The sequence below is a fragment of the Nerophis ophidion genome, linkage group LG09, assembly GCF_033978795.1.
Source record: "Nerophis ophidion isolate RoL-2023_Sa linkage group LG09, RoL_Noph_v1.0, whole genome shotgun sequence".
NCBI classification, from domain to species: Eukaryota; Metazoa; Chordata; class Actinopteri; order Syngnathiformes; family Syngnathidae; genus Nerophis; species Nerophis ophidion.
Window position 1 is genome coordinate 13,006,852 of NC_084619.1, and position 27,992 is coordinate 13,034,843.

The 27,992-nt window shown below is 39.4% G+C and overlaps 1 protein-coding gene across 1 annotated transcript in view; it reads right to left on the minus strand.

Moving 5' to 3' along the window:
- zmp:0000000760 (collagen alpha-1(IX) chain) overlaps positions 1-27,992 on the minus strand; it is a 44,484-nt gene that overhangs the window by 503 nt on the left and 15,989 nt on the right. Inside the window, 19 exon segments of the mRNA XM_061909925.1 lie at positions 92-169; positions 245-335; positions 1,894-2,070; positions 2,384-2,530; positions 2,631-2,663; positions 2,745-2,789; positions 6,983-7,018; positions 7,090-7,161; positions 7,261-7,314; positions 7,379-7,432; positions 7,531-7,584; positions 7,657-7,701; positions 7,778-7,831; positions 11,866-11,919; positions 11,995-12,048; positions 16,135-16,188; positions 16,261-16,314; positions 16,396-16,449; positions 16,529-16,582. Coding sequence (XP_061765909.1) covers positions 92-169; positions 245-335; positions 1,894-2,070; positions 2,384-2,530; positions 2,631-2,663; positions 2,745-2,789; positions 6,983-7,018; positions 7,090-7,161; positions 7,261-7,314; positions 7,379-7,432; positions 7,531-7,584; positions 7,657-7,701; positions 7,778-7,831; positions 11,866-11,919; positions 11,995-12,048; positions 16,135-16,188; positions 16,261-16,314; positions 16,396-16,449; positions 16,529-16,582 — 1,264 coding nt within the window.

Here is a 27,992-nt window from a genome sequence, read left to right on the forward strand (position 1 = left end):
GTGATTGGCATGTCATGATGTAAATTGGCCTGTGGCCCATTTTAAAAGAGTGAAAACAATATTTTTTTTAAAAATTGTGATATCATTTCACCCATTTTTCCCTGCTCCCCGGTGTAGCCAGGTAGGCCGTGACCCTTGGCTCCTTTATCACCTTGCTCTCCTCTGTCACCTGTGCACACACACACACACACACACATACTTCTTAGAACGCCAACAGACAGTTTTGTTACCTAATAATTCTCACCTGGCGCTCCGAGCTGGCCCGGATCTCCAGCTTCACCATAAAATCCTGGCCGGCCGACTTCTCCAGTTTCGCCGTTTCTCCCAGTGTCACCCTGACAACATCATAAAAATGAAATATACCACATTCCGCTTTTATGTATATTTTATATGTTCTGTGTAAATCTTTTTTTTGTTGCCCTGAATGATTCTGTGCTGCTAAGATAAATCTACACTTTTTGCATGATCAAAATATGATCTTTTTTTGACGCAACACTATTAGGTTTGCAAAACGTATTTTTGTATTTAGGAATTTAAAAGTAAACAAAATATTTAATTTGAAATTAAACAAAGAAAAAAAATTAATCTTCAAAAAATAAAGTTGTAATAATACAAAAATAAAGTGTAATAAATTCTAATATTATTAGAAATGTTTTGAATTTTGCAGGAAACATCATACATTTTATAAGAAAAAAGTTTGGTATTTTAATTAATAAAAGCTGTTAGATTACAAAAATTGTGTTTAAAAAAAAAAAAAGTTGTATATCGCAATAAAGAATAATAAATTCAACAATTATTAGAAACCCTTAAATTTAACAGGAAACTGAATATATTTTACAAGAAAAATTTGTGGAATATTTCAATCAAAAAAAAAAGATAGATAGTACTTTATTGATTCCTTATGAAGAGTTCCTTCAGGAAAAGTAAAAAAAAAAAAAAAAAAAAAAAAAAAGTTTTTATAGTACAAAAAATTCATTCATAATATCATGACAAAAAAACATCTTCATTTCTACAAAACTAAAGTCATATATTTTCGAAAGGACGTAAAATTATTAAAATAAAGACAAAAATGTTTTTATTTTATTTTACCCGAATGACATTGTAATAATTGATGAATGAAGTAAAACTGTTTAAAGACAATATATATTTATAATATTTTTAAAAAGCTTAACTTTGACACGTATTAAAGTCTGTAATACTACTAAAAGAAAAAAAATCCTAATGAATACTTTGAGATTTTATTTTAGGAAAAAAGTCATAACATTTGGGGACAAAACATGTATTAGCATGAATGTTAAAGTTATAATAATACTAGAACAAAAATAGAGTAAATAAAAAGTGCATTAATCATTATTTGAATTTTTTTTTTCTCATAACTAATTATATATGTGTTGGTCGTTTTCCATGTTTTTCCTTAAAGTTGTAACAATACTAGAATATATTTTTTTTTTACAGAAATAATGCAAATGTTATCAATTGTATTATTTCCATAATTACAGTAGTTTAAATTCATAATTACTGGTAAATTATTTTGGTCATTTTCCATGTTTTCTTATCATTGTGGCCTTAGACGTATCGCTGGTATTGAGCATGATGGTGATATTGTCGCACGCGGGCTGCGACTGTGCAGCATAACGATATGGAAAGGATTTGACGGCTACTGAAACTCTCCAAAAAACATTCAACGCATACCGGGCGTCTACAATGCGACTCCATGTTTGTCCTCGTGGCCACGTGGAAACTCAGCATGTTTTCATTGCTCGTTTTTCTGCCAAATACTGCAGCTGACTTAGTCCAGACATGCGCAACGTGTCGGACAGAACCGAACGATGTATGGGGAATGAACTCCCGTGGTGTGTTTAGGCTGAAGATGCGTAAACTGTCGAAACTCACAGGAGGTCCGGGTGGGCCTTTCTGTCCGGGCGGACCGGGAGCTCCCATGGGAACATCTCCATAGAGAGGACACACCGCGGCGCACGTCCTCTTGATGGAGTTGGCGAAGGTGGACATCTGCTCCAGGACCACTTTCTTGCAAACCTCGATCACGTGTTGAGCCGGCAGTGTTGGACCCTGTGTAACGAATCATTAGCACATCCGTCACTCTGGAACAGGGGCGATGAATATTCCAGCTGAGAGCCATGGCAGCTTTTCAGCGGAACCCCAAACAAACGGGGCCAATTATACTTCCCGGGACTCATTATGGATTTTTAAGCACGCTGACGGATGGCTTGGCTGAAAGTCTTGACTAATGAGAATCTTTTTACAAATTGTTCTTGACAGCAACAGTTGTAGACGCGATGAAGCCATAGTGAACAAGATCCAGTGTATTACAGTAGCACCTTCATGTTAAGAGTTGAAGATTGAACGTTGATATTTCACATACCGGTGGTCCTGGTGGGCCCTGAAATCCATCTGGTCCTCCTTCACCTCGCACTCCTTTGACTCCCACGGGACCCGAGCGTCCGTCTGGGCCAGCTGGGCCGCGCTTTCCCCGTCCTCCCTGAGGACCCGGCTCCCCTCTGTCTCCAACCTACACAGCAGGTTGACCCCATCAGCGTCGGTGCGAGTGACGGCCAACTAAGTAAAGCTACGCTCCAGTGACGCTCGGCTAACGACACAGTGGAACTTACCCTTCCTTTGGGGCCTTTCACACCTTTTTCTCCCTTTAAGAAAGGTTGTGATTGATGAAACACAAATATTGACAAGGGAATTATGATGGAACAAAAACAGGATGGGATATTTACCAGTGCACCTTTGACTCCTTGAATTCCGGGGATTCCTGTATCGCCCTGTTCAAAAATGCACCAGAAATGGTTTAATTGTACAGAAATAAATTGGTCTTGGGTCTGAGTCCTCTTCCGAGTAATGTTCAATTGTATCATCAAATCAAATCAAACTATTTCCAAAGCGCTTTTCACACATAAAAGAAATGCAACGCAAAGTGCTTTACAGACTTAAAGGCCTACTGAAATGAGATTTTCTTATTCAAACGGGGATAGTAGGTCCATTCTATGTGATCATTTCGCGATATTGCCATATTTTTGCTGAAAGGATTTAGTAGAGAAAATCGACGATAAAATTCGCAACTTTTGGTCGCTAATAAAAAAGCCTTGCCTTTACCGGAAGTAGCAGACGATGACGTCACAAGGGTGAGGGCTCCTCACATCCTCACATTGTTTATAATGTTTATATAGCAGCAAGAGAGCTATTCGGACCGAGAAAGCGACAATTTCCCCATTAATTTGAGTGAGCATGAAAGATTTGTGGATGATTATATTGATAGCAAAGGACTAGAAAAATAAAATAAAATAAAAAATAAATTGCATTGGTACGGATTCAGATGTTTTTAGACACATTTACTAGGATAATTCTGGGTAATTCCTTATCTTTCTATTGTGTTGCTAGTGTTTTAGTGAGATTAAATAGTACCTGATAGTCAGAGGGGTGTGTCCACGGGTGACTTGACGCCAGTCTCTGAGGGAAGTCGACGGCAGCTGCATGGACGGCGCAAGCTCAGCTGATCTCCGGTAAGAGGCGACTTTTTACCACAATTTTCTCACCGAAATCTGCCGGTTGACAAGTGGTCGGGAACCATGTTCGTCTGACCGCTCTGATCCATAGTAAAGTTTCACCTCCGGGAATTTTAAACAAGGAAACACTGTGTTTGTGTGTCTAAAGGCTAAAGCTTCCCACCTCCATCTTTCTACTTTGACTTCTCCATTATTAATTGAACAAATTGCAAAATATTCAGCAACACAGATGTCCACAATACTGTTTAATTGCGCGATGAAAAGAGACGACTTTTAGCCGCAAATGGTGCTGCGCTGATATGTCCTCTACAGTCCGTGACGTCACGCGCACGCGTCATCATTCAGCGACGTTTTCAACAAGAAACTCCGCGGGTAATTTAAAATTGTAATTTAGTAAACTAAACCGGCCGTATTGGCATGTGTTGCAATGTTGATATTTCATCGTTGATATATAAACTATCGGTAGTAGTGGGTTTCAGTAGGCCTTTAAAGACAATACCCTATATGAACAAATGAATGCATGGGTGAGTACAGAGGAGCTAGGTGATTAAATACTATCACAAGAGCCAACTTCACCAGGAGGTCCTCAGACCACAGCCACCAGGACGCTGACACAAAGCGTTCCCACAGCACGGCTGATAACCCCTGATGCAGATGGCTCGCTCTGAGGAACGTTGGAAAGTAAAAGTAATAAAACATGTAAAATAGTAAGAGCTAGAGATGTCCGATAATGGCTTTTTTGCCGATATCCGATAATGTCCAACGCTTAATTACCGATTCCGATATCAACCGATACCGATATATACAGTCGTGGAATTAACACATTATTATGCCTAACTTTGTTGTGATGCCCCGCTGGATGCATTAAACAATGTAACAAGGTTTTCCAAACTAAATCAACTCAAGTTATGGAAAAAAATGCCAACATGGCACTGCCATATTTACTATTGAGGTAACAAAGTGCATTATTTTTTTAACATGCTTCAAAACAGCGGCTTGTAATTTAAGACATGCTTTCCCTGAGAGAGCATGAGTAGGTTGAGGTGGGCGGGGTAGGCGGGTAGCGGGAAGGGGGGTGTATTGTAGAGCCCCGGAAATGTTAGTGCTGCAAAGGGTAGTGGGTATTTGTTTTGTTGTGTTTATGTTGTGTTACGGTGCGGATGTTCTTCCGAAATGTGTTTGTCATTCTTGTTTGGTGTGGGTTCACAGCATATTTGTAACAGTGTTAAAGTTGTTTATAAGGCTGTTGACCAAGTGGTGCCGATAAAAATGTTCCTCTTTTTTTCGTCAGTTTTCCCCCCTTTTTTTTTTTCCTCAAAGGTGTTTTTTCATGCCTAAAAGGTATTGTACAGTTCCAAATGATTTATACCCTGGCCACATTTTTAGCAAGTGAACGTCAAATAGAACAAGACTAACAAGTTGTATCAGCAATATTCATGAAAAAAATTATTATTGGTAAAATAATACCATTATTGACGGCGTGGAGCAGTGGCAGAGTGGCCGTGCGCAACCCGAGGGTCCCTGGTTCAAATCCCACCTAGTACCAACTTTGTCACGTCCGTTGTGTCTTGAGCAAGACACTTCACCCTTGCTCCTGATGGGTGCTGGTTGGCGCCTTGCATGGCAGCTCCCTCCATCAATGTGTGAATGTGTGTGTGAATGGGTAAATGTGGAAGTAGTGTCAAAGCGCTTTGAGTACCTTGAAGGTAGAAAAGCGCTATACAAGTACAACCCATTTATTTATTTATATATTATGTGACTTAGCCGGCACGCAAAGCCAGTGTCTTTAAGGCACGCCCCAAATGTTTTTGTCTGGTTGGAAATCGGGAGAATAGTTGCACCGGGAGAGGCACTGAAATTTGGGAGTCTCCCGGGAAAATCGGGAGAGTTGGAAAGAATGACTGGGAGATGCAACTTCTCTGTACTTCTCCCTGCGTAAATGTACCACTCTGTACAGTGGGGTTTTAAAAAGTCATAAATTTTACTTTTTGAAACCAATACCGATAATTTCCGATATTACATTTTAAAGCATTTATCGGCCGATAATATCGGCACTCCGATATTATCGGATATATATCTAATCCATACGATTTATAATAAAATCCTGCATTAGCGTCTCTGTGTTGCCCTGAGAGAGAATTGTCATACATTATGGCAGTTTTTATCGATACTTAGCAGGAGGAAAGATCACGCAAATGTAACAGTACTGTAGACTTTAGACACGTTCTGTTTATCTCTAATGTGCAATGTTGTTTATCATTAGTTTACCATAGGTAAATATAAAAAAGAAAATATGAAAGTTACAAAAAATATTGGATAAACTTAAACGTTACTATATTTTTACAGGACTTGAGCCTTACATTTCCAGGGAAAGCACTGTAGTTTAACGACAATAAAAGTGAAATATGAAAAAGTTTCAGTATTTTGACAAAAAAAATCAATTTGTACACGAACACTCCTGACGGCACCCCTGCTTTCAAGAAAACTACTATGACAACGGTGTTTCATGTGTTTATCTCCCGAGATCTTGTGACACACCCATGGATATTATTAGGAAGTCGTGATTTTACAAATATATAGTCGTCATTTTCCGAGGGGGGGGGGGGTAAACGTGAAAAATTACCACAATAAAAATGTACTATTAAAAGAAAAATGCATTCAATTTTGTTTTATTAAAATCAAGTCATAAACTACTAGAAAAAAATGGTAATTTCTAGGTTTAGGAATCTTACAACAACTCGTGATTCGATTACGATTCGCAGGTTGATGATTTGATTCAGAATCAGTTTTCGATTCAATGCAATTCTCAATTCAAATCAATTCTTGCAATATTCTATTTGTAATACAAACTATAATAAAACACCTTCAAAACAGGTTAAAGGTTAAGATAGTAAGTTCATCTTGGCTGCTTGCAAGGTGTACATACAGGTGTGGTGAGTAAAAATAAAAAAAATGCTTCAACATTGATTTTGATATAAAATAATTATATATTTATATTTTTTCTTTAATCAATTTTCTAAAATTATGAACCAATTAAGAATTGTAATAAATAAGAATTGCAAATTAGACTCCCTAGCAATGTCATTACAATCAATTCTAATAATTTTTGTGTGAATCTGATTAGATTTAATACCATCCATACTGCACTGGTTGTGTAGATTGCTTTGCCTTACAACAAGGCTAAATAAGAGCAAAAGCACAAATGTAATCTAGAAGTTGTTGGAAATTTCCACCATTGTGGGCAATGTCGTCTCCGTGGGCGAAACATTTTACCTGCACAGCTCCCAGTGCTACCCGTAATGGTATGGCGGACTACGGATGGAAATGTATTCATAATCTGGCTCGTTTTCAATCCATACAACAAATTGCTTATTAACATGCACTGTCTTGAATGAAACATTAAAATAAAAAAGCTCTATTTAAAAGTATTCACTTCAGGTGTGTGACAGTACCTTGCTCCCTTGTTTTCCAGCCACTCCCACATGTCCCTGCAGAAACAAAATGACACCATTTGATTGAGTTTCATTCTGACGGTCCAGTTTTAAACTTAAAGACTCACATTAGGTCCCGGTGGTCCAATGAATCCGGGTCTGCCTGGTTTCCCCGCAGAGCCTTTGTAACCTCTTGGGCCCTCGAGAGTCAAACATTTGTTAATAACCACCCACTGTAAAGGACTTCTTACTTACAGTAATCAATTCCATTGAAAGTGGAGTCTTTTCTTCCAACTTACAGTTCGGCCTTGAAGTCCCATTTCTCCCGGTGTCCCGAAGGTACCTTTCTCGCCCTGGAAAAGAAGCACGCCACGAATGGAGCTACCAAAATGCCATTTTCAACAACATCTGCGTTACCTTTGTGCCACCTAGTCCCAGTTTTCCACTGTTGCCTTGTGGGCCTTGATAAGCCTGCGGCCGCAATGACAACACACATTTAAACAATGCATATGTTGCAAAGGAAGGGATCAATGTGTTCTCGGACCCAGGTATTGCACCAAAAAAAGTACCTCTATTCCTGGGTCTCCATCTCTACCAGGTATCCCAGGATCTCCAACAATGCCCTGTGGAAATGGTATATATTACTATAAAGTAGACAAATTGTTCAGTAAGTGGGGCTGTAATGGTGTCGTCACCTTTGGTCCTATGGTGCCACTTCTACCCTGAGGTCCTGTGACACCCTGAGTCGGACAATAACAGAGAGAAACATGTACAAACGGATCCAAATACTCCAGGTTGTAATGGCGGTATACATACGGGCTTCCCCTTCTGTCCAGCAGCCCCTCTCTCTCCTGGATCTCCCACAATGCCCTGTCAGACATTTAAACTCCATGTTAAATTGTGTTTATTTGTTTGTTTGTTTGTTTACTCTATTTTGGTTGTATTCTAATGCAGTGGTCCTCAAAATTTCTTCATCAAATACCACCTCTGAAAACACTTGGCTCTCCAAGTACCACCATAATTCAAAAATAAAATAAAGTGGCGTAGTATACCTAAGTATTCGTTTAAAACAAGGCAGAGGTTTTATTTAACAAGTACCGTATTATCCAGACCGTAGGGCGCACCGGACTATAAGCCGCAAGGCCGATAAATTGTCTATTTTCGATTTCTTTTTCACATATAAAGCGCACCGGATTATAGGGCGCATTAAAGGAGTCATTAATATGTTTGTATTTTTATCTAAATGGTTCTTTGGTCAAAATGTTGCATGGATTATGTTTTACAGATCATCTTCAAGTCTGCCCATAAAATGGATGCGCCGATTTATGGGCGGACTTATTTACGTGGTTCAACTCCCGCAGCGCCTTCTCCCTTCCGTCTTTGTTGTAGCGGTGTAGCGTGCAAGGACGGGAGTGGAAAAAATGTCGAAAGATGGAGCTCACTGTTTTAATGACATTCAGACATTGCCTAAATTAACAACGAAGCAGCATTTCCTCATCCGCCTGAAGAATGTCCCGTGAAAAACCGTCAGACCGGAACTCTCTAATAACTAAAATTCCTTGGGTGAATAATGTAAACTCACTACACCAGTATGTTCTATCATGAATCGATTAACGTGGACCCCGACTTAAACAAACATAGTGGGCAATTGTACAGAATATGTACTGTACTGTGCAATCTACTAATAAAAGAATCAATCAATCAATTAATCAATTTCATGGCAAGTTTACTGACAGATATAATTAAGTACTTTACACCACTTTATATTAGAAATGGCAAAAGTGGAGAATAAATGTCACATAACAAGAAGAAGCTTATCGACTAGGGCTTCGTCACTGACTACAAAGGCGGACGTACACAATTTTTGAGGATTTATGCAGCTCCCAGATACAGATCAGGAGTTACCACAGGGGAGAAAAAGTTGCTTTTAAATAATATTGCGAAACAAAACGCCAGATAATATGTCTTACCTTATACACACACCATAATAATACTATGTTGAAGCACATTGATGTGCGGCTTCATAGCTTACCAAAGTCGTACTAAAGCATGTTGATAGATTTTTGAGCGCCGTGTGTAATGTTCTATATTTTTAATGGAACATATAAAATGTTGGTGTTCTTTACTTGAGTCATATTGCCAGCATAGTGCAGTCTACACGTATCTCTTATGATTGACTGCCATCTACTGGTCATACTTATCATTACACCATGTACCAAATAAAATTGCTTCGAGGTTAGGAAGCAAAACCAGAATTATTCCGTACATTAGGCGCACCGGGTGAAAAGACGCACTGTCGAGTTTTGAGGGGGAAAAAAGGATTTTAAGTACGCCTTGTAGTCCGGAAAATAGGGTATATTTTAATATTTTTTCACCACTGTAACATCACACACAGTTTGAACAGTGACACTGTGCTTGAATATAAGAAAATAAAACACTACTTAAATAAAAGGACGGAACATGTTTTTATGCTACTTATGGCTACCTGGAAGCATTTGCAAACTTAAAATTGGCAACGTAATTTGCTTCGACTCTCATTTTTGGTTGGTAAGATATTTTAAATACTATTTAATGTTTTCAATAATCTTTTTTGATATTTTTCAGATCGTAACAGACTGAGTCCTATGTTATGTTATGTTTTGCATGTCGTTTATTCAATGTTTAACATATTTTGTGGTTTCCTATGGCCTTGAAGGCATCATTGTTACATGAAGCTTTCTCTGCCGATGTTCGTCCTTGTTTGCAATTTTTGCACCACCCTGTAAAAAATCCGCAACAATGACAAAAATATGTTTGCCTTAGCCTACACTAGCAATTTTATTTGATAGGTTGGCCCTAGTGTGTGAATGTGAGTGTGAATGTTGTCTGTCTATCTGTGTTGGCCCTGCGATGAGGTGGCGACTTGTCCAGGGTGTACCCCGCCTTCCTCCCGATTGTAGCTGAGATAGGCGCCAGTGCCCCCCGCAACCCCAAAAGCGAATAAGCGGTAGAAAATGGATGGATGGAAGGTTGATTGGCAACACTAAATGGTCCCTAGTGTGTGAATGTGAGTGTGAATGTTGTCTGTCTTTATGTGTTGGCTCTGCGATGAGGTGGCGACTTGTCCAAGGTGTAATCGCCTTCCGCCCAAATGCAGCTGAGATAGGCTCCAGCGACCCCCCGCGACCCCAAAAAGGGACAAGTGGTAGGAAACAGATGGATGGATGGACCAAAGAAAATAGGATACTTGTCGGCTTTTAGTGGTTTTCGGTAGTGTTCTAATAAAGATACTGATAAACAGTGTGTGATTTTTTTTTATTTTTTATTTTATTTTATTTTAATCTTCTATTTTTGAAGTATTTGGTTGATTTGCAGTATAAATATATCCATCCCATCCATTTTCTACCGCTTATTCCCTTTGGGGTCGCGGGGGAAGCTGGTGCCTATCTCAGCTACAATTGGACAAGTCACCACCTCATCCAAAAAAAAAAAAAAAACATCTGATTAGATTACAGTATTGCTTTAAAAATAAAATAACTTTTAAGACTTTTCTGTCTTATTGGTAGCTTTTTTAGCTCATTTGGGAACTGCAAAAGTCCTGAAAATTTTTACTCAAACCATGGAGGCTTGGTGTTGATATTCATAAAACAATTTTGCCTTCCTTAATACTTCCTCCAAACCACTTGACATTTGGTCAGTTTGTGACTTTTTTCCAATGTATAATATCAGTTGAATCTCCATATATGGTCAATTTTGACCCAAAGAGATTTGCACGCCATTGTAGTCAATAAGTTCCCTCTTATTCTCTTTCCTCTTGTTGTGGGGCAGACTGGCTCGTACATGCACATGTATCATCCGCTGTTGCTATTTCTAATAAATAGTAGTGCATTGTTGGAACTTATAACTGTCAGGGGACTTCATATGGAAGCACTAAAAAAACAACATGGTTGACGGGGGAGAAGACGCTGTCGAAGTGGAGGCATGTAAACAAGCTCAAAGCTGAAGGGATGGTAGGAAAGCAGCTTGAAGACGGTCCGTAGAACATAATCTATGCAACTTTTTTTTACCATATTTATGTATACCACAAGGAAGTGTTTTAAATGTAGAAAAAAAATCATAATAAGAGTTAGCTTAGCGATGCGTAACATAGCTTAGTTTAACCACAAAGACAATTTAGTGACACATCAAATATAAGTGCAATTTTTTTATTTAGGTGATATTCTAATTAAGAGACCCACAATATTCATATGTTTTAGTTTTGCATTACTAAAATGTAAAAAGTACTAATACACCAAATAGCATAAGGCTGCATGTCACATTGGACAGTGTTGTGTTGTTTTTGGTTGAATAATAATAAAATAATCCTGATTCGATTACAATATTGATTAAAAAAAAAAACTTAAATGGTGTTTAAGACTTAAGCACGGTAAAAATAAAGGAAGTTAGCTTAGCTATTAAGTAGCTTGACATCAAAGACAATTAAAGTACATGTCAAATTAAACAGTTTTTATGTTATATTCTAATTTAGACGGAAAATATTGATATATATTTAATTTTAGCATTATTAAACAACAGGTACAGGTAATAAATACTCATACATGTGTTTGGTGAATCAGACATCTAGCAAACTAGCTGTTGTTCTTAAGTCTTCAATAGTCAAATGTACACAGCAATGGCCACAGGGTCAATGAACTTATGTCTCAAACTTCTAGAATAACGACAATGCATTATTCTCCCGAGTAGAACACGACATATTGGTAGGATTTGCTTTAACCGGGGCTTTTACTTTCATGACTCATTGAGGCTTACAGTGTTTGTGGAGACGCTAAATTAGTCAAAACACAGCTTTATCCCAAATATGTACCACACAGCAAATTATTATTTGCGTTTTCTACAAAAAATTGTGTATTTAGCTTTGTACACACCGACGTTCCTCGCGGGCCAGGATTCCCTTCTGGACCAGTGCTCCCTTTCTCACCCTATAAATGTAACCACATGGTAATTAAAAAATATACATGTTACAAAATAAGGATCATAATGAGAAAGATGGCTACCTTAACTCCTTCATAGCCAGCGATTCCTTCATATCCTCGTTCACCTTTACTGCCCTTTAGAGAAGAAAAAACAAAGACAAATAAGAGTAAAATGCTGTAAATACTTTTGTATTCATGGTTGTTGTATTAAAGCAGGGGTGTCAAACTCAAATACGGTGCGGGACAAAATTTAAAACTGAACGAAGCCGCGGGCCGAGGTTGAACAAATTAATCCTTTAATAGGGACCCAAACAAGTTTTGCATTGAATATCGACCAAGCAAGGCTTATATAACTTTATAGTGACATGCAAAATCGAGTTTAAAATAATAATAATTAAAAAATATCAATGGCATATCAAATAAAATAGAAATACAAATTGAATGCCTCTTTTCGGCGGCGGGTTTGAGTTGGGGCGGGGTTTGGTGGTAGCGGGGGTGTATATTGTAGCGTCCCGGAAGAGTTAGTGATGCAAGGGGTTCTGGGTATTTGTTCGGTTCTGTTTATGTTGTGTTACGGTGCGGATGTTCTCCCAAAATGTGTTTGTTTATTCTTGTTTGCTTTGGGTTCACTGTGTGGCATATATTTGTAACAGTGTTTAAGGTGTTTATACGGCCACCCTCAGTGTGACCTGTATGGCTGTTGACCAAGTATTCCTTGCATACACTTGTGTGTGTGTATGAGCCTCATATATTACGTGAGTGGGCCGGCGCGCTGTTTGTATGGAGGAAAAGCGGCCCGCCCCCAATATTATTGTCCAAGTGGAAATCGGGAGAAATTCGGGAGGGGCACTGAACTTCGGGAGTCTCCCGGGAAAATTGGGAGGGTTTACAAGTATGAGTATTAGTGGTGAATGCGGTGTTACAGCGGCGGGCCAGCTCTAATGTTAATTTGATATTGCCTCAAGGGCCAAATGAAACTGCACGGTGGGCCAAATTTGGCCCGCGGGCCAGAGTTCGACACCCTTGTATTAAAGGGTCCCCTATTGTTCAAAATGCACTTATTAATGGTGTCATAAGTGTGTCTAGAAGGTTTTTTCCCAATGTATTTGATATATGCATCTTACAGGGTTTTGTACATCAGGAAATCTAATTTAATGCCTTTAATGCCTTCTTTAATGCCGATTTTAAAAAAGTAATGTCCATGCTCTATTGCAGATTGTTATTATATATTATCAAAACCTTATCTGTATAGGCCAAATTTTAAGCATTTTACGATTGGCAACACTAAATTGGCCCTAGTGTGTGAATGTGAGTGTGAATGTTGTCTGTCTATCTGTGTTGGCCCTGCGATGAGGTGGCGACTTGTCCAGGGTGTACCCCGCCTTCCGCCCGATTGTAGCTGAGATAGGCGTCAGCGCCCCCCGCGACCCCGAAAGGGAATAAGCGGCAGAAAATGGATGGATGGAATATTGAATAGCAAAACTTTTAACTAATTTATCTGCCTTCTTGTTTTTAAATGCTTGCCTATCTGTTTTATCCAATGCTTTCATGTTTTTATTTCTATTTTATCTGTGTTTCTATGCTTTTTCTAGTGTTTATCTAGTGTTTTTTATGTTTTTATTTCTATTTTATCTGTGTTTCTATGCTTTATCTATTGTTTATCTAGTGTTTTTTATGATTTTATTTCTATTTTAATTTTTGATTATATATTCTTGATTGGCAACACTAAATTGGCCCTAGTGTGTGAATGTGAGTGTGAATGTTGTCTGTCTATCTGTGTTGGCCCTGCGATGAGGTGGCGACTTGTCCAGGGTGTACGCCGCCTTCCGCCCGATTGTAGCTGAGATAGGCGCCAGCGGCCCCCGCAACCCCAAAAGGGAATAAGCGGTAGGAAATGGATGGATGGATATTCTAACTTTCTATTTTCATTTTTTATCTTTTTTTATTTGTGATTTTACACTTTTTAGCATTTTGAGATTTTAACAAATGTAATTATTATTATTATTAATACTTGAAAAGTTTACATTAATCGTTGCTAACTGGTGATTTAGAATTGGCTCACAAGATTGTTTAATCTAAAAAAAAAACAGGTTTATTCATCTATTTTTCTGCAGTGGTAGCAGCAGCTGCAAAGTTGTTGTGGTGTCGTCACGACAGCAGAAGTTGCTTTGTTGGTCACGCCAAAGAAGTTTGACAACGTTAACTAGCTGACTTGTAAGTAAGCGAATAGTGTGTGTGTGTGATTTCGCTACATTACATTTTTTAATTGCCTCTGGACATTACATTTTAATGTTTTTTATTCGCATTTAAGGACTTCATTTTCATTAAATATATCTACTGACTTCTTAATGTTTCTTAATGACCTGTGGAAACCTTGTTTTAAGTTGGACAAGTGTACTTGTAAACAGTGCATATGTGCACAAGGCGTCAGAGGCGTATTCGTATTAGTATTAAAGCCAAACACAAAATGTCGCGTTTCCAGTAAGGCTCACTAAAATACCTTTTATAGTCACTTGCTCAAAATATTTAAAAAAAATTTTAACCAAAAAATATAAGAACCACACTGTTAGCATTACTGGTTGAAAAGAACAAACTAAGAAAAATTATGTTTTTCACAATTTCAAATTAAATTGATGAAAAATGGTTGATTGGCTGAAGCTATAATATAACTGGCATTCACGGCGGTCAGTCACGACTGTCTCGTAGTCACGCACATGCCTGTAGCGAGCACATACAGTAAACAAAATCAGCCCAGTTGAGAGGGGGATTCATATGGCTCATTCTACGCGGTTTGTCTGACACATGAAGCGTGACAAATTAGGGGGAAGTGCACTATCCGCTCTAGCCACCAGACGGCAATATCTTAACATGTGTTTTTTGACAATTTCAACTCTGACTACGGCGTCAGTTGCTATGTAGAGTGACGCATTCCAACATTTTCAGCAGACCGCATTGCAAAATGATCAACTCCCCTCCCCCTCCATATGACTCCCTTCCCTAGTGTAGCAGTGAAATATGTGTGTTAAGTGTGGGGTTAGAGGGCAACATACTCTAGAAAATATAGCATGTTCTATAGCAGGGGTCACCAGGTAGACCGTAAGGACCAGATGAGTCGCCCGCTGGCCTGTTCTAAAAATAGCTCAAATAGCAGCACTTAACAGTGAGCTGCCTCTATTTTTTGAAATGTATTTATTTACGAGCAAGCTGGTCTCACTTTGCTCGACATTTTTAATTCTAAGAGAGACAAAACTTAAATAGAATTTGAAAATCCAAGAAAATATTTTAAAGACTTTGTCTTCACTTGTTTGAATAAATTCATTCATTTTTTTACTTTACTTCTTATAACTTTCAGAAAGAAAATTTTAGAGAATAAATACAACCTTAAAAATGATTTTAGGATTTTTAAACACATATACCTTTTTACCTTTTAAATTCCTTCCTCTTCTTTCCTGACAATTTAAATCAATGTTCAAGTATTTTTTTTTATTGTAAAGAATAATAAATACATTTTAATTTAATTCTTAATTTTAGCTTCTGTTTTTTCGACAAAGAATATTTGTGAAATATTTCTTCAAACTTATTATAGTTAGAATAAAAAAAAAATATTCTGGCAAATCTAGAAAATCTGTAGAATCAAATTTAAATCTTATTTCAAAGTGGATTTTAACCTATTCAAAACATGTCATCAAAATTCTAAAATTAATCTTAATCAGGAAAAATTACTAATGATGTTCCATAAATTATTTTTTAAATTTTTTCAAAAAGATTCGAATTAGCTAGTTTTTCTCTTCATTTTTTTCGGTTGAATTTTGAATTTTATAGTCGAAATTGAAGATAAACTATGTTTCCAAATTAAATTTAAATTTTTTTCGTGTTTTCTCCTCTTTTAAACCGTTCAATTAAGTGTTTTTTTCATCATTTATTCTCTACAAAAAACCTTCCGTAAAAGGACAGAAATACCCATTCTTTTATATATATTTTTATTTATATATATATTTATTTATTAAAGGTAAATTGAGCAATTTGGCTATTTCTGGCAATTTATTTAAATGTGTATCAAACTGGTAGCCCTTCGCATTAATCAGTACCCAAGAAGTAGCTCTTGGTTTCAAAAAGGTTGGTGACCCCTGTTCTATAGGCTGCGTTACCATGGCAATTGTTTTTTTTTCTCTCTTTAAAGTACAGTATATGTAAATATCAAGGTCTACAAAGGATGCTCACAACTTCTCCCTGCCTCCCGGTATTTCCGATGTCTCCTGAGCCTCCGCGAACACCCTGTAATGACAGTCATAAGGTGTCATTTAAAGCATTAGAATCCAATATTTGCATTAGAATGCTCATTTTCACCTTGAAGCCTGCAGCACCTTTTAATCCTTTCAGTCCCTTAGGACCTCGCTCTCCCTGTTAAAAAAAACAAACATATTTTCCAATGACATAATAGTATAAAATAGTGGGAATGCCCGTGATAGAGAAATCCTTTACCACACGGCCCCAAAGTCCTCTCATTCCTTTCTCTCCTTTGCTTCCTATTTCACCCTGAGGACAAAGCAGTGCAAGTTGTCAATAACAAACAAGAGCAAACATCACCTGATAGCGGTGTGAAGACGCAACTTACCTTATGGCCCGGCTCCCCAACGTTGCCGTAGTCTCCCGTGTTTCCCCTGATGCCCTGCAGGACAGACAAGTTGGCACAATTTGTCTCCTCACTACAAAAACCGAAATCTATGTAGGATTAAATATCTCAAATAAGGGTGATATTTGCTTATTTTCTGTCTGATTACATAATTATTCTCATTAAGCAGATTTCATGTTTTGGTCCTAAATGATCTCAGTAAGATATTACAGCTTGTTGCTGAGATTTGATGACCTATATTGAGTAAAACATGCTTGAAACTAGAATATCAACTTTTGCAAAGCTGTGTCACACACTCACAAGTATGAAACTACTTTTTTAAAGTAATTATTTTTTACTTCAAGCATGAAAAAAAAATCATGATGCCGAGCACATACAGTGGGGCAAAAAAGTATTTAGTCAGCCACCCATTGTGCAAGTTCTCCCACTTAAAATGATGACAGAGGTCTGTAATTTTCATCATAGGTACACTTCAATTGTGAGAGACAGAATGTGAAAAAAAAATCCAGGAGTTCACATTGTAGGAATTTTAAATAATTTATTTCTAAATTATGGTGGAAAATAAGTATTTGGTCAACCATTCAAAGCTCTCATTGATGGAAGGAGGTTTTGGCTCAAAATCTCACGATACATGGCCCCATTCATTCTTTCCTTAACTCGGATCAATCGTCCTGTCCCCTTAGCAGAAAAACAGCCCCAAAACATGATGTTTCCACCCCCATGCTTCACAGTAGGTTTGGTGTTCTTGGGATGCAACTCAGTATTCTTCTTCCTCCAAACACGACAAGTTGAGTTTATACCAAAAAGTTCTATTTTGGTTTCATCTGACCACATTATATTCTCCCAATCCTCTGCTGTATCATCCATGTATCCATTTTGGTATAAACTCAACAAGTCGTGTTTGGAGGAAGAAGAATACTGAGTTGCAGCCCAAGAACACCATAACTACTGTGAAGCATGGGGGTGGAAACATCATGCTTTGGGGCTGTTTTTCTGCTAAGGGGACAGGACGATTGATCCGTGTTAAGGAAAGAATGAATGGGGCCATGTATCGTGAGATTTTGAGCCAAAACCTCCTTCCATCAGTGTGAGCTTTGAATGGTTGACCAAATACTTATTTTCCACCATAATTTACAAATAAATTCCTTAAAATTCCTGGATTTTTTTTTCACATTCTGTCTCTCACAGTTGAAGTGTACCTATGATGAAAATTACAGACCTCGGTCATCATTTTATGTGGGACAACTTGCACAATCTGTGGCTGACTAAAATACTTTTTTGCCCCACTGTATCATTATGTCAAGATAATGGAATTAGCATTTACTTAATTTAAGAATATTTTTCAACATACGGAGCAAAAATTTCTCATTTTTTTCTACCAAGAAAAGTGCAATTGTTATTAGTGAAAATATACTTATTTTAAATTATTTTTGGGTTCATTGAGGTTAGCTAATTTTACTTGTTTTGGAAAGTCTTGAAAAGCTGAATTTTCTTGTTCTATTGGCATATAATTTTGCTAAGTTCAAATAAAATCCCCCTATTTTTTGTATTTTTTTTTTTCTTGTTTTTGAACACTGACTATTTGCAGCGTGTGAGAACAAAACAAAATATGTAGATTAGTTTCCACTTAAAGAGACACAAATGACCTTGGATTACCAACTTTTGTTCCAGATTTCATTCTGCTAATGTTTCTGCCACTTGACATTTGTCTCTTGTCGAACAGAACATAATGTTTCCAAGGCACATTTCCCTAAATCTCAAAGTCAAACGTAAAAAGAAACACATTTATAAGCTCCCACACTTTCAAACCTGCATTTTAAACAATGCTATGGCTAATTTGTGGATTTTACGGGTTCACAAGCTTCACATGCCATCAATAAATTTTGCCTGATCAGACCAATGAAGTTCCATCCATCCATCCATTTTCTACCGCTTATTCCCTTTCGGGGTCGCGGGGGGCGCTGGCGCCTATCTCAGCTACAATCGGGCGGAAGGCAGGGTACACCCTGGACAAGTCGCCACCTCATCGCAGGGCCAACACAGATAGACAGACAACATTCACACTCACATTCACACACTAGGGCCAATTTAGTGTTCCCAATCAACTTATCCCCAGGTGCATGTCTTTGGAAGTGGGAGGAAGCCGGAGTACCCGGAGGGAACCCACGCATTCACGGGGAGAACATGCAAACTCCACACAGAAAGATCCCGAGCCTGGATTTGAACCCAGGACTGCAGGAACTTCGTATTGTGAGGCAGACGCACTAACCCCTCTGCCACCGTGAAGCCCACCAATGAAGTTGTTCACATTAAATCAAACACATCCGCACAATCATCCAGTCAGTTATTCAGCGCGTTATGGACTCACCATCAACGTGGAGAAGACATATTGGACACAAGGCAGCCCCAGACCCAACCCGGCCACCAGAAAAGGAAACAATCGCCTCATGGAATGGAAATCCATCACAACTAACAGGCCCAAAAACCCAGAACTCTGAAGAAGATGACTTGGTTTTCATCTAGAATGACTGTGCATTGCTGCATTTATCTTAATTTATTCAGGGAGGTGAGCAAGAACCTGATGGTCACTCCGTCAGAGCTACAACATTTCTCTGTGGAGAGAGGAGAATCTTCTAGAAGGACAACCATCTCTGCGCTGCAATCCACCATTCAGGCCTGTATATGGTAGAGTTGCCAGACCTGAAAGACTCTTCGACCATTAGAAACAAAATTCTCTGGTCTGATGAGACAAAGATTGAAATGGCGTGAATGCCAGTCGTCATGTTTGGAGGAAACCAGGCACCGCTCATCACCAGGCCAATACCATAGTCAGGATAGAGGGAAAGATGAATGCAGCAATGTGTAGAGACATCCCGGATGAAAATCTACGCTTCCCATCCAACCTGATGGAGCTTGAGAGGTGTTGCAGAGAGGACTGGGCGAAACTGATAGGCTTGCCAAGCTTATGGCATTATATTCAAAATGACTCTAAGCTGTAATTGTTGCCAAAGGTGCATCAACAAAGTATTGAGCAAAGGTTGTGAATACTTATGTACATGTGATGTTTTATGTACAATTAGCACATTTTTTTTCTATAAAAACCTTTTCAAATAGTCATTAAGGGGTATTGTCTGTTGAATTCTAAGGACAAAAATTAATAGTTGGAATACGGCTGTAACATAACAAAATGTGAAAAAGTGATGTGCTGTGAATACTTTACGGATGAACTAAATGTAAAAAATACAGTTGTATTAATATGCCAGGGAATTGTGTTAAAATATATACAAATTGTGACAAAAGTGTTATTAGGGTAGACATATTGTCCAATCACCACAGTCATGTATTATTTTATAATTTTGGTTATATTCTAATAAAAACGCTGAGGACCAAGAGCATTGCTAAAACGACCTTAACATTTGAAAGTATAGTTTTCAAATAATAATTTCAATTTCAAATGATTTTATGCGTTTTTAAATAGTTTCATAACCGTTATTGTTAAACAACAACAATGATGATGGCGCAAAACTGTACAAGTATATCATTCAATGCGTTTTCTTTATTTTCATGACTACCGTATTTCCTTGAATTGCCGCATACAGTATGCGCCTGCCTTGAATTACTGCCAGGTCAAAATAATTAGCGCATGCTTAGTATTACCGCCTGGTCAAACTCGTGACGTCACGAGTGACACTTCCCCTGTCATCATTTTCAAAATAAAGGAGGCTGATTTCAATACCGGTAAACTGAAATCGCATAAAGGGAAGAAAATTAAGCGCTATTCAGTAGGATTTAAGGTCCAAGCTTACATCGCACTCAATTTTTTTACGCATGCCTTTGGTAAGTGCCGGAGTGAGAAGAGGTTTTAAATTAATTAGCGCCCCGGCGGCAATTCAAGGAAATACGGTATTTGGGTTGTACTTGTATAGCGCTTTTCTACCTTCAAGGTGCTCAAAGCGCTTTGACACTACTTCCACATTCACCCATTCACACAGATGGAGGGAGTTGCCATGCAAGGCGCTAACCAGCACCCATCAGGAGCAAGGGTGAAGTGTCTTGCTCAGGACACAACGGACGTGACGAGGTTGCTACTAGGTGGGGATTGAACCAGGGACCCTCGGGTTGGGTACGGCCACTCTTCCACTGTGCCACGCCAGGTTGTTACTATAGGCATCAAAACTATGAATGAACACATGTGGAGTTATTTACGGAAATAACTGAAAGCATGTTGTATATTCTAATTTCTTCAAAATAGCCACCCTTTGCTCTGATTTGCCCTCCCGGTAACAGTTTGAGATGCCACTTCAGTAGAAACATTTAAGTCTCACCTTAAAACTCATCTGTATAGACTCCCTTTTCAGACCAGTTGATCTGCCGTTTCTTTTCTTTTTCGTCTATGTCCCACTCTCCTTTGTGGAGGGGGTCCGGTCCGATCCGATCCGGTGGCCATGTACTGCTCGCCTGTGTATCGGCTGGGGACATCTCTGCACTGCTGATCAGCCTCCTCTTGGGATGGTTTCCTGCTGGCTCCGCTGTGAACTGGACTCTCGCTGCTGTGTTGGATCCGCTTTGGACTGGACTCTCGCGACTGTGTTGGATCCATTATGGATTGATCTTTCACAGTATCATGTTCTCATAGTCATTATTGTCACCGATGTCCCACTGGGTGTGAGTTTTCCTTGCCCTTATGTGGGCCTACCGAGGATGTCGTAGTGGTTTGTGCAGCCCTTTGAGACACTAGTGATTTAGGGCTATATAAGTAAACATTGATTGATTGATTGATTGTATACTCTAGCCTTTAAATAGACTCCCTTTTTAGACCAGTTGATCTGCTGTTTATTTTCTTTTTCTCCTATGTCCCACTCTCCCCTGTGGAGGGGGTTCGGTCCGATCCGGTGGCCATGGATGACGTACTGGCTGTCCAGAGTCGGGACCCAGGATGGACCGCTTGCCTGAGTATCGGCTTGGGGACATCCCTGCGCTGCTGATCCGCCTCCGCTTGGGATGGTTTCCTGCAGGCTCCGCTTTGGACTGGACTCTCGCGGCTGTGTTGGATCCATTATGAATTGAACTTTCACAGTATCATGTTAGACCCGCTCGACATCCATTGCCTTCCTCCTCTCCAAGGTTCTCATAGTCATCATTGTCACCGACGTCCCACTGGGTGTGAGTTTTCCTTGCCCTTATGCGGGCCTACCGAGGATGTCGTAGTGGTTTGTGCAGCCCTTTGAGACACTAGTGATTTAGGGCTATATAAGTAAACATTGATTGATTGATTACTGTTTTGGACACTCTTGGCATTCTCTTAATGAGCTTCAAGAGGTAGTCCCCTGAAATGGTTTTTACTTCACGGGTGTGCTTGAAGCTCATGCAGAGAATGCCAAGAGTGTGCAAAGCAGTAATCAGAGCAAATGGAACTAGAATATAAAACGTGTTTTCAGTTATTTCACCTTTTTTGGTTAAGTACATCCTCCATAGTGTTCATTCGTAGTTTTTAAGCCTTCAGTGACAATCTACAACAGGGGTGCCCACACTTTTTCTGCAGGCAAGCTACTTTTCAATTGACCAACTCGAGGGGATCTACCTCATTTATATATATCATTTATATTTATTTATTTATGAAAGAGACATTTTTGTAAACAAGTTAAATGTGTTTAATGATAATACAAGCATGTGTAACACACATAGATGTCTTTCTTTCACAAAGACAAGAATATAAGTTGGTGTATTACCTGATTCTGATGACTTGCATTGATTGGAATCAGACAGTAATGATGATAACGCCCACATTTTCAAATGGAGGAGAAAAAAAGTTGTCCTTTCTGTACAATACCACATGAAAGTGGTTGGTTTTTGGCATCTAATTCATCCAGCTTCCATACACTTTACAAGAAAAACATTGGCGGCAAATTCCGTAGCTTGCTTGATTGACATTCACGGCACCCGAGGGTCTTGTGAGATGACGCTGGCTGCTGCCAGTTCATTATTATGAAAAAATGACAGAGAGGAAGGCGAGAAACACTTTTTATTTCAACAGACTCTCGCACCGTACCTTCCGTCAAAACTCTAAAGGCCGACTGCACATTTCCTATCTTCACAATAAAAGCCCTGCTTCATGCTGCCTGCGCTAACAAAATAAGAGTCTCGGAAAGCTGGCGTGCACAAGTGATGTGCACGCCAGCTTTCTGAGGGATCGCTTGTGCACGCCAGTTTTCCGAGACTCTGTATTTAGTTAGTGCAGGCAGCATGAAGCAGGGCTTTTATTGTGAAGATAGGAAATGTGCAGTTGGCCTTTAGAGTTTTGACGGAAGGTACGGCGCGAGAGTCTGTTGAAATAAAAAGTGTTTCTCGCCTTCCTCTCGGTCATTTTTAATAATAATGATCTTGCAGCAGCCAGCGTCATCACACAAGACCCTCCGGTACCGTGAATGTCATTTAAGTGACGTCTTGGTGAAGATTGATGATCACTCATTTTTAGGTCTATTTTTTTTAAAAGCCTGGCTGGAGATCGACTGACACACCCCCCGCGGTCGACTGGTAGCTCGCGATCGACGTAATGGGCACCCCTGATCTACAATTTAAATAGTCACGAAAATAAAGAAAACGTATTGAATGAGGAGAAGGTGTGTCCAAACTTTTGGCCTGTACTGTAAATAGTGAACAAATATCTAACAACCTCTGGCCTTTCAGTCAAAGTGATATTAGTCACATTAGTGGAAACATCACACTAGCATATTCCACAGTCACTCCATACTGTATATACACACCAATCATAAATGCAACTCAATGGAGCGCCATTGTTTAGACAGATGCTAACCACCTCAGAAGCAAAGGGAAAAGTGTAACTTTGGATCAACAAACAAAGGCCAGAATGTGAATCTTTTTTAAGCTCAGAGATGGCCGACAGTATGGAGACAGGCAAGACCGTGAACTTTAAGGCATTTTTACCGCCGTATAGCCAGGGTTAGCTGAAAAAAAAAAAAAAAAGACCACCCACCACAAGGGATAGACGGTTCTTAAACGTGTGCCAGGAAAGCGCCTCCTCAGATGCAAGTGGAGCAAGGGGTAAACATGTTGGGGTTTTCTGTGATTCAACTTGTTACAAAAGACAGATGTTTACTCTCAAATGACCTCCAACTGACAAGCCCGGACGAGAAAATGTGGCATGGATGTCTCTGGAATTGTGCTCCATGTAGGCGGACATACTGTACTTGACACTGTGGGGGGTTTTCTTTGAATAAACGCGTGAACTTCCCTCATAAGGCCAGGAAACAAGGTGGTTTCTTTGTAGGTCTTTTCTCTGAAAGTGTTCTTAAATGTCTGGTGGAACGCCATGGAATTAAACTCCATTAATAAAAAGAAAAGTTTCTTCGGCCCGCTCCAACTTTACAGCGACTGCTCAGCAACAAAGAGCCAGGAGTTTAAATGCGTTCCCTTCCCCGTGAGCCAAAGCAGTTATGAAGCGCAGTGTGCCAAATGTCACACTTCACTAAAGCAGACGCGGTGTCATGGGAGGCTTTAGGGGGTCTTGGCGGACTGGTTTCCATGTCTGGGCTTGGTATCAGCATCTTTTCGGGAGAATTTAGCAGGACATTGAGCAAGAATCTGAGCACAATAGACTCGCCTATTTTCCAGAATAATCATGAAGAATCTTCGTTAGTACCGAGGGATGTGATGATCAATCGCTCTACGGTCAGTAACGGACCATTTTCCTAAAAAAAATATGTGATCGCCATTACCTATTAATGTCTTTTAATGCCAATCAAAAACAACGATCCCTTCTTGCTGACACTGTATCTATTTTTAATTTCCCGGCTAGCAGCTACTTTTTTGTCTCCACACACAGTATGGAGCCTTTCCCCTGAGCCTGGGGTGCAAAGTCAAGATCCGGCCCGCAAATATAATTATCCATGGGCCCCGGGATGATATTTGATTAGTATACTAAATTTAACTTTCCTGAAGGAACTCTCCTGAAGGAATCAATAAAGTACTATCTATTAGAGATGCGCGGTTTGCGGTCTCATCCGCGGAGTCCGCGGATAAACCGCAGGTCGGGCGGGTGACATGACGAAAAAATAGATTTTAATTAGATTCGGCCGGGTGGCGGTTGAACCATCCGGAAATATTTGATATGCATGGTTCTGTGATCGGTATCCTTTGCCATTCAAAGTGCCATTTAAGACCCGTGTCACAAAGCGAAGAAGACAATAAGAGACGCTATTATTCTCCTGAATGACTGCCGGCAGTCACCCTGACAATAAGTATTATTGTCTGGAAAATCTGCGTTCAAAAGACTCCGGCTTATTAGTGATTCCTAGAGCCCAAAAAAAGTCTGCGGGCTATAGAGCGTTTTCCGTTCGGGCTCCAGTACTCTGGAATGCCCTCCCGGTAACAGTTCGAGATGCTACCTCAGTAGAAGCATTTAAGTCTCACCTTAAAACTCATCTGTATACTCTAGCCTTTAAATAGACCTCCTTTTTAGACCAGTTGATCTGCCGCTTCTTTTCTTTCTCCTATGTCCCCCCCTCCCTTGTGGAGGGGGTCCGGTCCGATGACCATGGATGAAGTACTGGCTGTCCAGAGTCGAGACCCAGGATGGACCGCTCGCCTGTATCGGTTGGGGACATCTCTACGATGCTGATCCGCCTCCGCTTGAGATGGTCTCCTGTGGAAGGGACTCTCGCTGCTGTCTTGGATCCGCTTGAACTGAACTCTCGCGGCTGTGTTGGAGCCACTATGGATTGAACTTTCACAGTATCATGTTAGACCCGCTCGACATCCATTGCTTTCGGTCCCCTAGAGGGGGGGGGGGGGGGGGGGGGTTGCCCACATCTGAGGTCCTCTCCAAGGTTTCTCATAGTCAGCATTGTCACTGGCGTCCCACTGGATGTGAATTCTCCCTGCCCACTGGGTGTGACTTTTCCTTGCCCTTTTGTGGGTTCTTCCGAGGATGTTGTAGTCGTAATGATTTGTGCAGTCCTTTGAGACATTTGTGATTTGGGGCTATATAAATAAACATTGATTGATTGATTGATTGATTGATTGATATTAGGGCGTGCTATGAAGCCATTGACTTTGTCGCCTACTACAACATGTACGATCTGCTTGTCAGTCCAGCATCATGTTGTGTGTGGCTTTCTTGGCAACACGCACACGACTGCAAGGCATACTGGGTGACACAGAGTACACTAATGGTTGTGATATAAACATTTTAACACTCTTAGTAATATGCGCCACGCTGTGAAGCCACACCAATTAAGAACAACAAACACATTTCGGAAGAACATCCTCACAGTAACACAACATAAACGCAACACAACAAATACCCATAATCCTTTGTATTCATGACACTTCCTGACTATTTTATAAACCCCGCTAGCAGCAAACCCCGCCACCTCCCCCCGTGCGTCGGTAAGGTGGACGGGGTTGGTGTCGCGGGAGTGTAAAATATATTCAGGATGTGTCACGGACACAAAGGATTATGGGTATTTGTTGTGTTGCGTTTATGTTGTGTTACTGTGAGGATGTTCTCCCGAAATGTGTTTGTCAATCTTGCTGGGTGTGGCTTCACAGCGTGGCGCATATTAGTAAGTGTTAAAGTTGTTTATATCACAACCATCAGTGTACTCTGTATCACCCAGTATGCCTTTCAATCTTGAACGTGTGATTGCGGAAGCTTCACACAACATGTTGCCGGACCAACAATTGGTTCGTACATGTTGTTGAAGGTGTCTAAGGCAATGGCTTCACAGCACGCCCATATTCTTGTCATCAGGATGAATGCTATTGGATTGTCGCGGGAACGCTAGCGGCTCCAATTGTCATAATTACTATGTGAAACAGGTTTAAATAGCTCTGTGAGTGGTAAAGGCGGACAACCTCTGATGTATTTTCAGCGGGCGGGTGCGGTCCTGATAAAATGTTGGTTCGGGTGGACGGCGGGTGGATGACGACTTTGGTGATGCGGATGCGGATTATATAATTACCTATCCGCGCATCTCTACTATCCATCAATCTATCTAGTATTAGAACCTGCGAGCCACAGTCGCCTGCTGCTGTTTTGCCCGCACCAACACTCCATCAGTATTGACACTAGGAATTAATGGGGTCCCTGGGACCCCGTTATGTCATAAAAATGGGGTCTCACAGTACATTTTTGGGGTCCCACTTTTTTGTAACTGTTTTGAAAACAAATGATTAATGTATGTATTGTCCTGTTATATCTCACATTCTATATTGTGTTTTGGAAAAAGGTTGTCATAAACGTAACTTAATCCATTTAAAAAATAATAATACAAAAGAAAACATATTTTTATGCAAATGTAAATTTATTTGGTTATAAACATTCATTCATATTCTTATTTCCTTCACTTTATAGCTGCCGATATTTTTTTCTCTATTTTTATTGTAGTATTTTTAGAATGTGTGTTCTATTTTTGGCCAAAGTAAGACAAAGAAAATAATCTGAAGTTATCTTTAGTTTTTAGTTTTAATGCCATAATAGTCCGGCCCTCGTGTGCACAGATTTTCCTCCATGTGACCCCTGAGCTAAAATCAGTTTGACACCTCTGATCTAAGATCTAAGTTTCCCACTGACAATAAGCAGCTATTAAGAAGAAATTAACAAGTACATCAGGAGTCCATGAATTGATTAAAGTGGACCCAGACTTAAACAAGTTGAAAAACTTATTCGGGTGTTACCATTTAGTGGTCAATTGTACGGAATATGTACTGAACTGTGCAATCTACTAATAAAAGTATCAATCAATCAAAAAAAAAAAAGTCGAGAGAGAGGATATAATCAGAGTCAGTAGACAATATGTAAGAGGAAGGCGGATTGATCCTCAAATTGGTGATGTCGATACCAAGGATAATATCAGTATGTGATCGATATTAAAGTGATTTGGTCGATATTTCTAGTTTCGTTAAAATTTATTTTTGTTGTTTATGTTAATGTTTACAAACTCAGAGAATAATTTCTTTGATATAGGATGAATTTGAGGGTAAAAACCAAAGGAATTAATTTAGTAGCAAATAGTAGTTTTTGCATTTGTTTAGTTAGTGTGTACTATTGACTTTGTTTTGCTCAAGCAATTGTATGTAATAAAATAAATAAGAAACTAGTTTGAATATCGTCTTGATATCGTTTAAATGTCACACACCATGTACAGTTAATACATCCGATCGGTATCGTATTGCTATATGTCGATTTCACTTATGGATGATCGGTATCGAAATCGGCAGCAGAAAAACCTGATCGGAACATCTCTATTAGTGCTCATTAAGACAACAAGATGAATCCTGTAGAAACACCTGACGGACCCAAATATAAGTCGGTCACTCTCACATGCAAGTGACCTGGAGGGTTGAAATTATTACACAAGCAGAGGTTTGGCAAGTTAGTTTTTGAATTTGTCTTAAATATATATATTTTTAAAGTGCATATTAT